General features: G+C 29.2%; 1 protein-coding gene across 6 annotated transcripts; it reads left to right on the top strand.

The window, feature by feature from the left end:
- The first annotated feature begins 513 nt into the window (after positions 1-513).
- LOC123262094 (tyrosine-protein phosphatase non-receptor type 7-like) lies at positions 514-14,953 on the top strand. 6 transcript variants are annotated; one of them, XM_044724122.1, is made up of 6 exons: positions 514-753; positions 868-927; positions 9,084-9,270; positions 11,481-12,336; positions 13,346-13,851; positions 13,944-14,953. In XM_044724122.1, exons 3-6 carry the CDS (start codon positions 9,248-9,250, stop codon positions 14,053-14,055), a joined length of 1,497 nt encoding a protein of 498 aa, XP_044580057.1. In that variant the 5' UTR covers positions 514-753; positions 868-927; positions 9,084-9,247; the 3' UTR covers positions 14,056-14,953. The 6 variants fall into 6 exon arrangements, 5 of the variants coding, with proteins under 5 accessions (XP_044580057.1, XP_044580056.1, XP_044580055.1 ...); XR_006508863.1 differs by lacking the exons at positions 514-753; positions 868-927 and adding an exon at positions 6,087-6,314 and having other exon boundaries at positions 13,944-14,157; positions 14,254-14,953; XM_044724121.1 differs by lacking the exons at positions 514-753; positions 868-927 and adding an exon at positions 4,597-4,954.
- Positions 14,954-15,414: the final 461 nt, after the last annotated feature.

Below are 15,414 nucleotides of genomic sequence, written 5' to 3'. Positions count from 1 at the left end.
AATCCTCTCTTTCAACTCATTAATCATCACTCAGTACCGACTCTTTTGTAACTTCATTTTAAGCTCCCTGGTGACTCGTCACAGCTCCATTGACTTTGCTGTCGACTATTGATCAAAAGAAACGCCTATAAAAAAGCAATAAATTAAAAAAAATTTTGATATTTTAAGTTGATAAAAAAATATTTTTCAAAAATTATAAAAAATCAGAATTTTATTTAAAAAAAAAATAAAATAGATATACGTCGACGAAAGTATGAGTGAAGCTTGAACAAGAATGGGAGTCGTAAAAGGGAGAAATAACGTGTATGAATCGTGAACGAGAGTTGCATTACAGAGTGAGAGCTTGGGGTGTACGAAGCTCGCAGCTGGGGGTGGTGAGCTTTTTTAACAGATACTCGCTCTCTGGTGGTAGTGAATCCATGTTGAGAATGCGCGCGCTACCCCTTTTAGTGAGCTCTTCTTTCTTGCTCGCGTAATTTAATCGCAATAGAATATCACTCGACTCAGTCAATTCCATACCACCAGTATCAGTACCAGTACCAGTAGAGCAGCCAGTGGGTGCCACTGCCGCGCAAGCTGAATGCAGTTTACTGTCACTTTGCAACCCGTACAGACGGTACTCAGATGCACCAGATCCGTCTAACCGGTTGGATTAAGCCCTCGAGCACTGTCACTTTTACAACTGTCGTTCTGTCAAATTTACAAAGCACCTGTGTAGTTGTTCAATTTACACTTCTGATATTTTATTATCTGGTGAGTTTTTATTTTGTTTATTTAATTGTTTTTTTTTTTTTTTTTTTTTTTTTAAGCTACATAATTATTAATAATTATCACATGAATGTTTGTAATAAAATAACATGTTTCTAGGTAGTAACACAATACTTTGTGAGAGAGGAAGTATGTCGTAAGGTGGATCATCATTAAATCGTGAGTATATGATATCACGAATAGAAGTAAAACGGATTAGATTATATTTTACATTATATTGCATCCGACACACTAGAATATAGTACGCTCTAGCGATAATCAGTGTTGTGGAGATACGAGACTTTTTTATATTTAATTTAATTTATAAGATTCTTAGTCGAAGTGTAAATATTATTAATAGAATATTTTGATTAAAAATTATTTTTATACTTCGTTCAACACATTTTTATCTTCCTTAATATTTTTTTTAAGTCAATTTTTTCTTCCGTGTGTGAATTAATGATAAGCCGAAAATTTTTTATGTGATTACTTGATATTAGTTTGATATTTTAAACTTGAATTAAGTTTTTTTTTAACATTTTTACACAAGTATAAAACACAATCATTTTTGTCCGCATTTGCCACTCTCCAAAATTGAAATTTTCACTTACAAAAATAATAATTAACAGCCGAGACCAGTGATTGCAGTTTCAATCGGCTTAGCGAAACGAATGGAAATTTTGAAAAAACGTTTTTAGAGATAATAGATCATTTAATAAACTATTTCACCACAAAGCGGTTTTTTCAAAAATTTCATTCGTTTCGTGAAACCAATCGAAATTGCAATTGCTCTGTTGTTGGGAGTGCGACAGAGATAGTTCCGTGGAACTCCGTGAGAGCAAAGCGAGAAAAAGATGGTCTCGCCTGTTAACAAAATTCAGATTCTTTTTGTAATTTAACTTAATAAAAAAAATTGATATAACATCAATTTGTAAATAGAAGATACATTGATAGCAAATTTATTAGGAATAAAAATAATCAGGTTGAATAATAAAAGTGATAAAAATTGTCACAGAAAAAAGTCAAAACCAAGTTTTTTGCTATTTTGCAGCTACTGTGTTTTGAAATGAGGCAGCTGGGGTAATTTTTATTATTTTTATTAAGTGTAGCTTAGTTATTTTATTTATTTGACTTATAAGTAACAATTATACTTTTTATAATGCATATGAATAGTATTTAAACTTTTATTGATAAATTTTTTCATTTAATTTTTACCATGACAATATTGATACTTTATCATTTTTATATATAATATAAATAGTAAATAACAACTACTTATTATACGAGTTACTGTACTCTGTACTACTTAATGTAGCATAATAATTATAATATACATCTATAAAGAGGGAATAAGTCGATATTACTCAGACAAGAACCTTTGAAAATTTGATTTGTTTTATGCATCTATAATAGATCGTATACCTTAACTACTATATCTAGATGATCCAATATAAAGTATTTATTTATTATTATTAATATTATTACTTTTATTTAAAATATTAATTATTGAAAAATAAATAATTGTTTTACTATCGTGAAATTAAAATTAACGCAGAATCTAAGTATATAAAAAGTGAAGGGAATAATTTCGGATACACACCAATTCTTTTTTTTTCGTGTTAAATTTTCTGGCATGACACACCCACGCACAAATTCAGACCTGTAGATCTCCCAAAGCTATCATCCTACGCAAAAAGTATATATTGTTTGTTTCTATTAACGGTACTCAAACAGTGGTTTATTTTAATTAACTTTACAATCGGAATTCATGCATGGAATTTTAAATTAAGATTTAACAGAGAAACATGAAAGCGAGATTGATTTGAAGATTCGAGTATTTATAGGAAAAAATGAGCGGTCGTATGAAAAAACGTGAAAGCTTTCACCTTGTACGAAAGCTTTTGACTGATGCACAGAGGCATTCAGTGTTCCGTGTGAATGGAGAGAGCTTCTCCGGCCTCAGATTCATCGAGCAAAGCAAAGAGGCTGCATCAAGCCAGATCGTTCGTGATGCAAGCTTTGATAATTCCTCACATTACTCCACTCTGAGGAAAATAGGTCATATCGTATAGTCATTTTATTAGTATCAATAAATCTCTAGGTTATATAATTTTGGATTTTATGTTTGATACTGATTTAAAAATATTTAAACTTTGATATCTGACCTATAAAACTTTTTTTGGGCATTTTAAGTTGGATATAACATACGAAGAACTAAAAATATTATATAAAATTTATATCATATTTATATGATTTCAAAGATTCATTATTAAAGAGATTTTATTATAAAATACAAATTTTTTGCAGACAGTTCAATAATTAAGCAGTAAAATAATACAATAAATTAATAGAGGTAATACATTGAAAAAAATTTTCAATTTTCTTAGCGGGAAGTTAAAAAGTTGACTTGAATCAAGAGAATAATTCTTGAGCCAAGAAAAAAATTTTGACGAGTTTCATTGTCTTGAATCAAGTAAAATTTACTTAAACCAAGAAAAATTTCTTAGTTTAAGAATTTTTCTACTCAAATCAAGCAGATAAAGTTCTTTAAAATTATTTACTTGATTCAAGTTGAATTTTTTTGTGTGTAGATAATTAGATTTGTTAAAAATTAAAGTATTTGTATTTATATTTTTTTTTTAATAATAATTACATTAAATTCTTGAAATTCTAATTCTTCAAGAATTTTTTAAATGATTATTATTATTCATTGTAATTAATAATTTCCTTTCAGTGTTTCATTTTACACTAAATTTTCAACTTAAAAAAAAAAAAAAAATAAAATCAACTAATTATTATTTTTCCCTACAAATAAATTAAACTATTTAAATAATGAGAATATTATAAATCATTAATAATATTCTATGAAATAATTGTTTCTAACAAACAGTAATTCTGTATAAAAAATTATTTATGTATGTAATTTTATTGTCTACAGACAGTTGCCTGCTATTGATTTAATAACTCTATTTTTTCGTACTTTATATATGTATACGAATTCACTGATATATCAATAAAATGAGAATATATACAGAATAATAAGCCGGATTATTAACTAGTTAACTGCGAAAAGGTTTAATATCTTCCTTATAATACTCATCCAAATCTAACCCTTTGAATCACAAGTAAATAGTTAATAACTAATTGAATACTTAATACCACTGATGATTTATTTATTACTATATATGACTATGACTTATGACAAATTGACCCGTAAAATTAGTCAGTAAGTATATTTACACACAAAACTTTCCACATTTATTATATTGACGGTGGAAATACGTAAAAGCTTTTTATTTTCTCGACTGATGAGTCTCAAATACTAGTGCGCGGTATATAAGTATTATATCCAGCAAATTTTGTGGAGTAAGCAGTCAGAGCACCCACGCACTAGACGGCCTATTGATATACGAATTTTACTATAATAATATTACGTGTAAGTCGTAGATAGAACGCTCAAAGTTGTTATGGTTAACATAGGGTTGACATGAAGAGAATAAGATAGACTTTTAGATATAGACAGATTTCTGTTGACTTTATTGGGGAAAAGTCGAGTGAGAAAAACTTATATAAGAGTAAATAGTAAACTAGTTAGCAGTAAGAGAGGGAAAGTGCTTACTTGGATGAATGGAAAGGGAAACGGGGGTTTTTAGGCTTTAGCTTTAGTGTAACGTTAGACACTCATCAGTTCTACTGTGACCCTTATTCGATCCGCGACAAGTTCTACGTAACATGTGTTTACTATTTTTGCCGTATTTAATTTAAAAAAAAAAAAAAAGTTTTACTTGGTTTAAATTAATTACTTAATTATTTAATTATTAATTACTTGTTTCTTCACTGATGACTTATTATGTGTAATTTTAATGGATGAAAAAATTTTTTTCTACCCTTGAAAAGTACGTTTATTTATACAATAATGGGTGTAACGGAAGACGTGGGCGTGAGTCGTCAATCCACACACAACTAATAATGACGACATGCTCAAACTGTTATTTTTAACTCCAGTCATTTTTTATATTTTTATGTTTATTTATTAATAAGTTTGTCGCTAGTCAATAGTGAAATAGATTTGTGGATTTTGGAGGCAATAAATTTAATGCGTGGGAAAAAATTTTAATGCATTCGATGCCAAGATTCGTTAATTCTAATTATAGCTTACAATTGCTGAACAATTGTAGGAGTATGAAGCAGTGCGATTCTTATCATGGTAATAATTTGTTGAGTAATTAGTAATTTAAGCTAACATACTTGAGTTATTCACAACAATACGCCTTTAAAGTAATAAAATACTTGTCATTAAAAGAAACACGCGTTAAAATTGAGAATAACGAGAACTTGCAAATAATTCACACAAAATTAAATTTTTTTTTTCCACAGAGAATCATTAGTTTTTTCCTATACACAAAATTTTTTACAGTTGACTGATTTAAAGTGTCAAAATTATTTAAAATCAAATATTACATTTTTTTACACGACAGTAATTAAATTTATTAAAATTTTTATCTCTTATTCAAGTTGTTATATTCAATTTTTATTGAAAAATGATTACTGTTAATATGTGTAGGCTAAAATAATTTAACAAAAGTTGAATTATTTATTGCAATTTTAAATGAAGAACAAACGATTTAATTAAAAAAATTTTTTTCTCTTTTATCAAAATATTTACTTACTTTATAAAGAGTAAAAATTTTTAATAATACTCATTTACTTTTTATATTTTCTTTAATTAATAAAAAAATTGATGTTATTTTTAAGTAATTTTTATATTTCAATACATGAAAATTAATATTTTTTTCCTACTCAGCTTGATTGAAATTTTAACATAAATTCAATAAATTTTTACGCGTTTTTTTTAATGCATTAAAATAAAAAGCAATTAAAAACTCTATAATCGAAATAAATTATTAAAATAAAATATCTTATAAAAAACACCTATTCTTAAAAATTTAAAAAACTACAATTCCAAATAATTAAAAGAAATGACAGATATTCTAAAAAATTTCAACACTCACCCAAAGTAAGTACTTTGAAATTACAACTCTAATTATAAATCAAATTAAATTAATTTAATTAAAAAGTAATTATTCATAAAAACGTCAGCCGAAATGTTTGCACCGATTACACTAATTTTTGTTAAAAAAATCTTTATCTTTTTTTACCCAAGTCTTGATTCGTGTTTCCCGCGACAAATAAAACCGCCTTGACCACGTGACGAAACTTAGCCTGAATGAGAGGATCTAATTGGCGGTGGCTCGGCCCCCACTCGGATGCGCGGAAGCAGGCACTCGGGAGCGGATCGCGAGCGCTTCGCCCGCTTAAAAACCAGCGCCAGCAGTGGCCAGCAGTTTGTGTGTGAGACTTGCGCAGGAATGTTCACTCTCGTTTTTTCGTGTCAGTGAACTCGATCGTTAAAAATATGGCGATGAATGTGAGCGTGAGCACACCGCGGTCCTGTAGTAGAAATAGAGATCTGGATCGCAGAAATTATAAATTTTCTCCAAATACAAACATTATTATTTTATCAATTCATCTATCAGTTGTTTTTATTATTTTATCAGCAGTTGAAGGTACGGTTTAATTAGTTTTATAAAAGTAATCATAAAAATAAACTCCAAACTTGGTTATAAAAGTTATAAATAAAAAAAAATTCATAATTTCTATAATTTAAATTATTTTTCTAATTTATTTATTTTTCAGGTTAAAATAGAAACGTGCGAATGATTTATAGAGTATTGCGCATCTGTCAGAAAATTTAATTCATATATTTGCCGGCTTAGATATTCATTGATTGAAGCACATAGTAGAATGGCACAGAGCACATAACAGCTAAGCACACTGCATCTGTTCGCTCTTCACTCCGTCTCTTTCTATCTCGTCGTGCCCTCTCTACTTTCGTGTTCCGTTCATAAAATTAGACCAATGTTTACTTCCTGTTTGACGATAGGAAGCCGACGGTTCTATCTTTTTTTTCTTACATTTTTATCTCGCTCATTCATTCAGTTCAGTTTTTCATCCGTTCACTCACTCACTCTCAGCTTGTGCTTTTACCTAGCTAGCTACTGGTTACTAAAAATATAAGAAGCATCATCGTAATTTTGCTTTTCTTGTAGTATAGTACAGTGTGTAGGTATTATATTATTTTTTAATCGGTTGAGTTATCTCAATTTTGCTCTGTTTCCGTTTTAAACTTTTATCATCCAACTTAATGACCTTAGTTATAATTAACTTATTACAATTAAAAATAAAGATACAATGCATTCGGTAATTAAACTCGTATTTTTTTTAGCTTCTTTATTTTTAACTTATTAAAAATGGCGAATGATACTGAATTTAACAGACATTTAACAATTTTTTAGATTTTTATAATAATTAAATTAGAATAAAAAAAATTTAGTAAAAAAATTTCATACGCAGAAATTTTAAAAAATTATAAGTAGGATTTTTAAAAATATTTTTTTTTTACAATAATTAATTTATTATAAAAATTAAAAAAATTGTAAGATGTTTGCTAATTTCAGTATTATAATTTCATGATACTGAATTTAACAGACATTTAACAATTTTTCATATTTTTATAACAATTAAATTATAATGAAAAAAAATTTAGTAGAAAAATTCCACATGTAGAAATTTTTAAAAATTATCAGTGCGGATTTGTTTTAATATTTTTAACTTCCCGCTAAGAAAATTGAAAATTTTCAAAAATCGGGAAGTTATTGGTTTTACCCCGTTTTTCGAAAATCGAGTTTTCAACGGATGTTGACGTTTTGAGGTCCTAGGAAGCCTCCCCGAATGTTTCCGCGATGATGTCCGTATGTCTGTATGTATGTGTGTATGTGTGTGGCCGTATGTAAACCTCTCATAACTTTTGAACGGCTCGACCGATTTGATCGCGGTTAGTGCCATTCGAAAGGGCTTGACCAAACTCAGATTTTCAATAGAATTTGGACCGATTCGAACTAGTAGATTTTAAGAAATCTCAAAAAAACTACAAAAAAAAAATTTTTGAAATGTGGTTTTTTTTTAATTACTTTTAAATGGCTTTACCGATCAATTCCAAAATCTAATCAGCTCTTAAGATCAAAAAACCACGTCGATCACCGCAAACCCGGTCAAAATCGGTTGATTCGTTCGTGAGTTATCGTTGTCGAAAAAAAACCGAAAAAAGTGTTTTTTCGGAATTATTTCGAAATTACTGGCTCGATCATTTTAAACTTAACGATCCTTTATGGGGCTTTGAAAACTGCGTCGAATGCCGCCAACCGCGTGAAAATCGGTTCATTCATTCGAAAGTTATTGCCGTTTGAATATTCAAAAAATTGTGTTTTATTAAACTGCTATCAGAGTTTTTAGCTCAGAGAGCTCAAAATGACACAAAAATTATATTTTTGAGCTCGAAGAGCTCAAAAACGTAATGTGTAACTTTGAGCGCTTAAGTACAATATGAGCGGGAAGTTGCAGGGATGGCCTGTAGAGTCAACCGTCATCCTAATTTTTTTTATAATAATTAATTTACTATAAAAATTTAAAGAATTTTCAAATATCTGTTAATTTCAGTATTATAATAGCATGATACTAAGCTTAACAGATATTTAACAATTTTTTAGATTTTTATAACAATTAAATTATAATGAAAAAAATTTAATAAATAAATTCCATATGTAAAAATTTTAAAAAATTTTAAGTGCGAATTTTCAAAATAATTTTTTTTTTATAATAATTAATTTAATATAAAAATTTTAAAAATTGTAAGATGTCTGCTAATTTCAGTATTACAATTCCATGATACTGAATTTAATAGACATTTAACAATTTTTCATATTTTTATAACAATTAAATTATAATGAAAAAAATTTAGTAGAAAAATTCCACATTTAGAAGTTTTGAAAAATTATAAGAGAATTTTTTTAAATGTTTTTTTTTTTTATAATAATTAATTTGTTATAAATATTAAAAAATTGCAAGATGTCTGTTAATATTAGAATGGCGAATAATTATTATATAGATACGTAATAAAATAAATAGAACTATGAAACGGTGAAGAATCAACGAAACGTGTGATTTATTCCCATGAACCAAACGATGACGAGTGTGGTGAATCACGTTGGCTTTGTTAGGGTCTTAAGAAGACCAATTGTGTACGTGGATTTCTTTTTTCAATCCTTGATTATGATTATTATGAATAGACCGAGTCTGAGTAATTATATTTAGAGAACTGTATGCGGTTTTAATTGATATAATTATTATTCATTATCACGATTACTGTTGGTGTTATTTTGATATTATATTATGAAGATATCTTTTTATTAATGTGAGTGTATTTTTTTTTATTCTAGGAAGTACTGGTACACCTTTATCACAGTGGTACATAAGTGATGTTGGTTACGGGAATTCAAATGACGACAGTAAAACTATTTCATTGGAAAGGATTTACTTAATTACTCAGCAAAATCAAGACAAATCTGTGCTACCAATCTCCTTGCTGCCGGTTACCGAGGGGATGTCCTCATCCCCTAAGCATAGGTAAATAATTTAACATTTTTCATGCAATAATTTATCTAGCCAGTCAACTCTTTATAAAAGCGGATATTGATAAAATTTTATTGTAAAAAAATACGTGACTATAAAACTAAGTCATTTTTTATTGAAAAAAACATCCGTTTCAAGCATTGAACTCTATGATATATATATTACAATTTAAATTATAAAGAAATAAATAACTATTATTAATTTTATTTAATTATTTTAGATAATTGAAGATGAACTTCATCGCTAAGATTATCAGCCTAATTTTAACAATTTATTGTATAATTACTTAGCCCATTAATGTCGGTCTTAAATTTAATCGTTTGTTACTCAACAAGATAAGGAATTGTTTTATTAATGATACTAGAAATATCCAATATCTTACAATTTTTGTTACCAATAAACAGGTGAACTGTTTAAAAAAAAATTGAGTATAAAAAAATATTTAAAAATCTTTATCGACATAGCTTCGAGTTTTTTTCTTATAATTAGTAGCTTGTTAATTTAAATAAATTAATTATCAAGTGTCTGGTGACTGAAAGTATTCTTCTCATAAAATTTTTTAGTTAACACTCGAGTATTCTCACACATAAAATGTAAGCTTGTGGTTGGAATTGAAATTAGCAATGAATAGTATGATAACAGAAGGTTACATTAAGTCAAGGTGATACTGTGCGGATTATTTTAACATAAATATGTTTGCTGATATTGGTTATATAATTCATACTAACTGTTAATATTTTTTTTTAAGGTTGAAAAAGTCCGAATAAACACGTAACGTGGTTATTTTGATATTGACCGCGGATTTACAGTATTTATTATTCTTTGAAAAATTTGAAGCCGCAAAAAAAACAGTTGTTAAAGGTGTTATTCAAGCCACGCTTAATACGGCAAAAACATCTGTGATGTTCTTGCGTAAGGTGTCCAGAACTGGTACTGAGAATCCCGCAACCGGTACTTCTACCGTATAATCTTTTTTTTCACATGGTATGGGTTATATTATCGTTCCCGCGGATTTTTTCGGCATAACCGCAAACTTTACCACGTGATAAAACTTTTGTTGAATGGGAGAATCCAATTGGTTAAAATTGACTCCCACACTTAGTCTACAACGAGCCAGAGCGCGCCGAAGCTGGCACTCGCACCTCGAAACCGCTTTAACCAGCACCAGTTTGTATGTGAGACTTGCGCAGGAATGTTCACTCTCGTTTTTTCGTGTCAGTGAACTCGATCGTTAAAAATATGGCGATGAATGTGAGCGTAAGCACACGACGCTCCTGTAGTAGAGATCGTATAAATTTCAAAACTTTTATAAAAATATTTATTTTATCCGTTTATATGTCAGTCGCTATCGCTAGTTTGTCGAAAATTGAAATTAAAGGTACAAAGTGATTAATTGTTTAGTAACTAATAAATAAACATACCTAATTTATTTGATTAAATAATAAACTGAATCTTGGGGCATAAATTTTAAACTCTTGAATGAATTTCTAAGTATTATCTTGTTTAAAGTGAAAATAAAAACCGGAGAATAATTTATTATGTATTGCGCATCTGTCAGTAGATTTAATTCATATATCTGCCGCCATTCATTGATTGGAGCACACAGTATACTGCGTTCGTTCATTTTATCTCTTTTCCTCCCTACTTTCTTTCTCCGTTCATAAACTTTCATTCATCATTATTATTAATAAAGAGAAGAAAAATATTAATAAAATTTCTCAAGATTACTCCGGTGCTCTGTGATCTGTGATAAATAGTAGAACGCTGAACGCAAACTCTAGATGTCAGTTTCAATGGATAATATTAACCAATTAAAATTCAACGGGGTGTATATTCTTGACACTATTTTTTTTATAAAACTTAGTAGTGTATTAATGATTACATTGACTTTGATATAAATTATGAAGAGTCATAGAGAAGTGACTGTGTAAATATTGAGGGTTAATTTAATAAAAAATCCCTTGAAAAATTTTTATTAATTATTTTGTAGAACTATTTATTATAAATGTCAGCAAACTCTTATAATTGGTAATTCTTTTTTTTTTTTTTTTATAATTTATCATTTTTCATTATTTATTTTTTGATAGATTAAATTAATATAATACTTGAAAAATTTTATAGCAAATTCATCATCAATTACAAAATAATGAATTTTTATAAAAATTAAAATATTTTATTAAATAAATAAATAAATTTAATTATAGGATTCGGCAGTCCTCAACGGGACTGGATGATGCTGGGATGGACCTACAAGCAAGTCAGCTCAGTACCCGTGCTGGTCAGGAGATTAGCTCGACGGCTGCTGTATCATGGACAAACTGGAAATTGCCATTTCCTGTGATAGTCTGTGCAATTGCTGGCGCTATTCTCTTAACTTTCCTGATCCTCTTATGGCTCCGCAAGCAAATGTCGAGTGAAAAGAAGTCTAGTGATGGAGATAGACGTGAGTTGGTGGAAAAAGGCGCTGTTGATGGGTCCTCGTCCTCGTCGTCACTGGATAAGCCGGGTAAGAGTACCCAAGAATGGTCAATGGAAGCCAAATGGGTTCATCAGCCAGCTGCTAAGCCATCGTCAGTTTCCGTGCAAACAGTTCCTGTTGCTAGAGCTGTCGGCTTGTCCACTGGCGGCTTAGTTTGCAATTTACCTCAAGTACTGACTGTCGCGACTCCTGAGAGACGTCCTGAACCCATTCGCATAAAGGCTAAAGGATCTCTTCTCGAACGACGAGGCTCAAGTGCTAGTTTGACAATCGAGCTGGCCCCTGCGCCCGGCAGTCCACCCCATGTCGTCACTCCAACACGCGAATGCACCTCTGAGGAATTTCTTCTCAGCGCTGGAAACGTTCTATCCCGCATGCAGTTGAGAAAAGTCATACAAGATCCATCTGCGCTACATAAAAAATTTTGGGAGGTCCCGTTAAATTTACCAGAGAAAGTTGATATTTTTGGAGCTGGCGTAAAGAATAGATATTCTGGAGTTCTGCCAAACCCTCAATCTAGGGTTGTCTTGAGGGGATCTGATGATCCAGTCGCTAGTTACATCAATGCTAATTACATTCGGGTAAATATTATTTTAAGTTACTAGATTTTAAATTTTACTGCAATCTTAAGAATAATTAAAAAAATTAATAATTTCTCGTTCTTAAAATATATTATTTGTGAAGAAAGTAAATATTATTGATGAAAAGATATTGTCTTGTAAATATCTTTATGATAATGTAGATAAATATTTATTCAAACATTTAATGATTTCTTATGTACAAAAGTAAATTTAAATTTGGTCAAATTATTTTTTTTATGAATGGAATAATTTTTATGTTATAATTAAATTTATTAAGGGGGATCGAAAAGATAGGTGATTTTCGGGAATTTTTTTTGACTGGGATAATAAAGGAATTCGGGGATCGGGTTTTTTTTTGTTTTATAAAGTATACATTAAAGATTATTCTCCTGAATTTTTACTAAAAAATATCATGTTGTTAAAAAGTTATTAGTATTTTTGTGTTATTTTAAGTTATTAGTATTTTCAAAAACGGATTATCTAAAACAAAAAAACGAAACAGCGTTGTAATCTGCATGCATGTGGGTATCGTTGCAGGTAGGGGATTTTGAAAATTTGGCTTTAACAAAAAATGGCGACATATTAAAAATTTTTTCGTTTTTTTTTCTCATTTTTTTGGATTCAAACAGCCCTGAAAAATCTTAAAAATCAAAATTTTCAAAATCCCCTACGTGCAAAGATAGCTACTGAATAGACAAATACGGGAGAAAAAAAAGTTGCAAATCGGTTCATATTTATGCAAATTACAGTTCCCACCAGTTCAAAAAAAGTAGTTTCGAGAAAAACGCGTTTGACACGCTGTCACAAAAATGACTATAACTCGAAAAATATTCGGAATTTTCATATAAAACTCTAGATACATATTTTTGAATGTATAAACTTAGATTTAATGAAAAAAAAAAAAAATTTTTTTTTTTAAATTTCACAGTGGCTATCCCTTTTAAATTATGTATTGATTAAAATGAGAACAATTATTTATTAATTATTTTTTTTCTTCTAATTAAAATAGGGATACGATGGTGAAAGTAATCGTTACATAGCAACCCAAGGACCACTTGCCAGCACAGTGGCAGATTTTTGGCGAATGGTGTGGATGGACAAAGTATCGGGAGTTGTAATGATGACGCGGTTGTTTGAAGCAGCTAAGGCCAAGTGTGACGTTTATTTCCCACTGGAGAACAACAGCCGAATTCAGGCTGGCCCATTTACAATTACCGTCACGTCTATCACGAACAGAGACGGGTACATGATACGTGATATCGAGCTGAGACACGAGAATGAAAGAAGGAATGTTACGCACTATTGGTATGACTCATGGCCTGATCATGCAGTACCTCAAGCCGCGGACTCACTAGTCAGTTTGGCGGCCGAAATAAATACCTTGCCCGGGCCTGTGGTGGTGCACTGTAGTGCAGGGATAGGCAGAACTGGGTGTTTCATTGCTCTTGCCACTGGGATGATTCAACTCGCCCGAGATGGCAATGTTGATGTTCTAGGAATTCTCTGTCAAATGAGGTAAGCTATTATTATTATTATTATTTTAATTTTAATTCAAATTTACATAGTTTAAGTCTATTAGTTTATTAATAAATTTATTTATATTTAAGGTACGACAGAGGAGGAATGATTCAGACAGCTGAGCAATACGAGTTTGTACACAAAGCTCTCTGTCTGTTTGAGCAGACGCTGGATGGCAAAGTGCCAACAACCGGCGACTGAAGTGTCTAGCCAGCTAGACATTTACAAATAAAATAATATTAAATAATCAAGTTGAAGTGGCGAGTGACCTGATTATCATTTAATTGCTCGCGGATTACTGAGGTAAATATTTACGTGGGTTGAATTAATATTGATAATAATAATAGTAACGATAATAAGAATAATATTAATATTAAAAATAATAATTATAATATTAAGTATCTACTCACTGGATGAAATGAAAATGTCACAACTCTTCTTCTTCTTCTTGATTTTAATAGCAATGTACAACATTGATAACAAAATCAATATCTATCGTCGTCTTAATGATGTATAACTTCGTTAAAATTAATCAGACGATTATGAATCTCGTCACTTGTTAAGCTGCCATTACTATACTGCCACTAACAAAAAATATACACAACTTTATTGTAAAATATACATTTTACTATTGACGATCATAAATACGATTTAAAAAAAAATGGCTCAAGTAATCGAGATTATTATATGAAAACAAGAGACACGACTAGATGGTATTTTAATTGTATGGTATGACTTCCTTAAATCTATGATCCGATACTCGACAATATGATATGAATATATTATATATAATATATATATTTATTTTTAATTATTTAATTAGGTCATTGCTGGCAACAATGGATTATTTGTAATTAAAATTTTTTTTTTAACTATTCCTAATCGTGGATCATTAATTATTTATACTTTAAATGAGAATCTTTTAGCATTAAATAATTTAAAAATTCCGACGTGAAAACAATGGTTTTCTTCACAATTATTTATATTTATTTTGAATTTATTTATTAACAAAGACTGAATGCTACTAGTACAATGTGTTTCATTAATAAATTGTTAAAAAAAAAAAAAAAAAGATATAAAGATAAGTTAGATTGTGCAAGTAGCATTGATAATTAAAAAATGTACGATTTATTCAAAATAATGAAACTATCAGATCTGAGAATATATATTGAAGACATTAGTAATTGATAGTAATCCTATATTCTAAGTTAATGAGTATAAATGTATAAAAAATATTTTTCAAATTAATCGATTTTTTTTTTAAATTAGTCATTTTAAATTATTAATTACTAGTGTCTTTGTAGTGTGAAAAAAATGGCAGAAAAGTGAGCTTTTAACTCACTTAGAATATATAAATGTATAAATCACAAATCTCAGAGCTATATATTATAAAAAAAAACAATAAATAAAAAATTATAAAACTAAGATGTCTTAATATAAATATTATAAAAGATTAATTAATATACAATATAGCTGATAAAAATTAACAAAATTGACTCAAAGCTGCTTATGAATTTTATAGTCTCTGTTGACAAAAAAAAAATTATATTTAATTTTGTT

Source organism: Cotesia glomerata, linkage group LG3 (genome assembly GCF_020080835.1).
Source record: "Cotesia glomerata isolate CgM1 linkage group LG3, MPM_Cglom_v2.3, whole genome shotgun sequence".
NCBI lineage: Eukaryota > Metazoa > Arthropoda > Insecta > Hymenoptera > Braconidae > Cotesia > Cotesia glomerata.
Note: the sequence above shows the minus strand (reverse complement) of the source record. Positions and strands in the feature narration are given on the sequence as shown.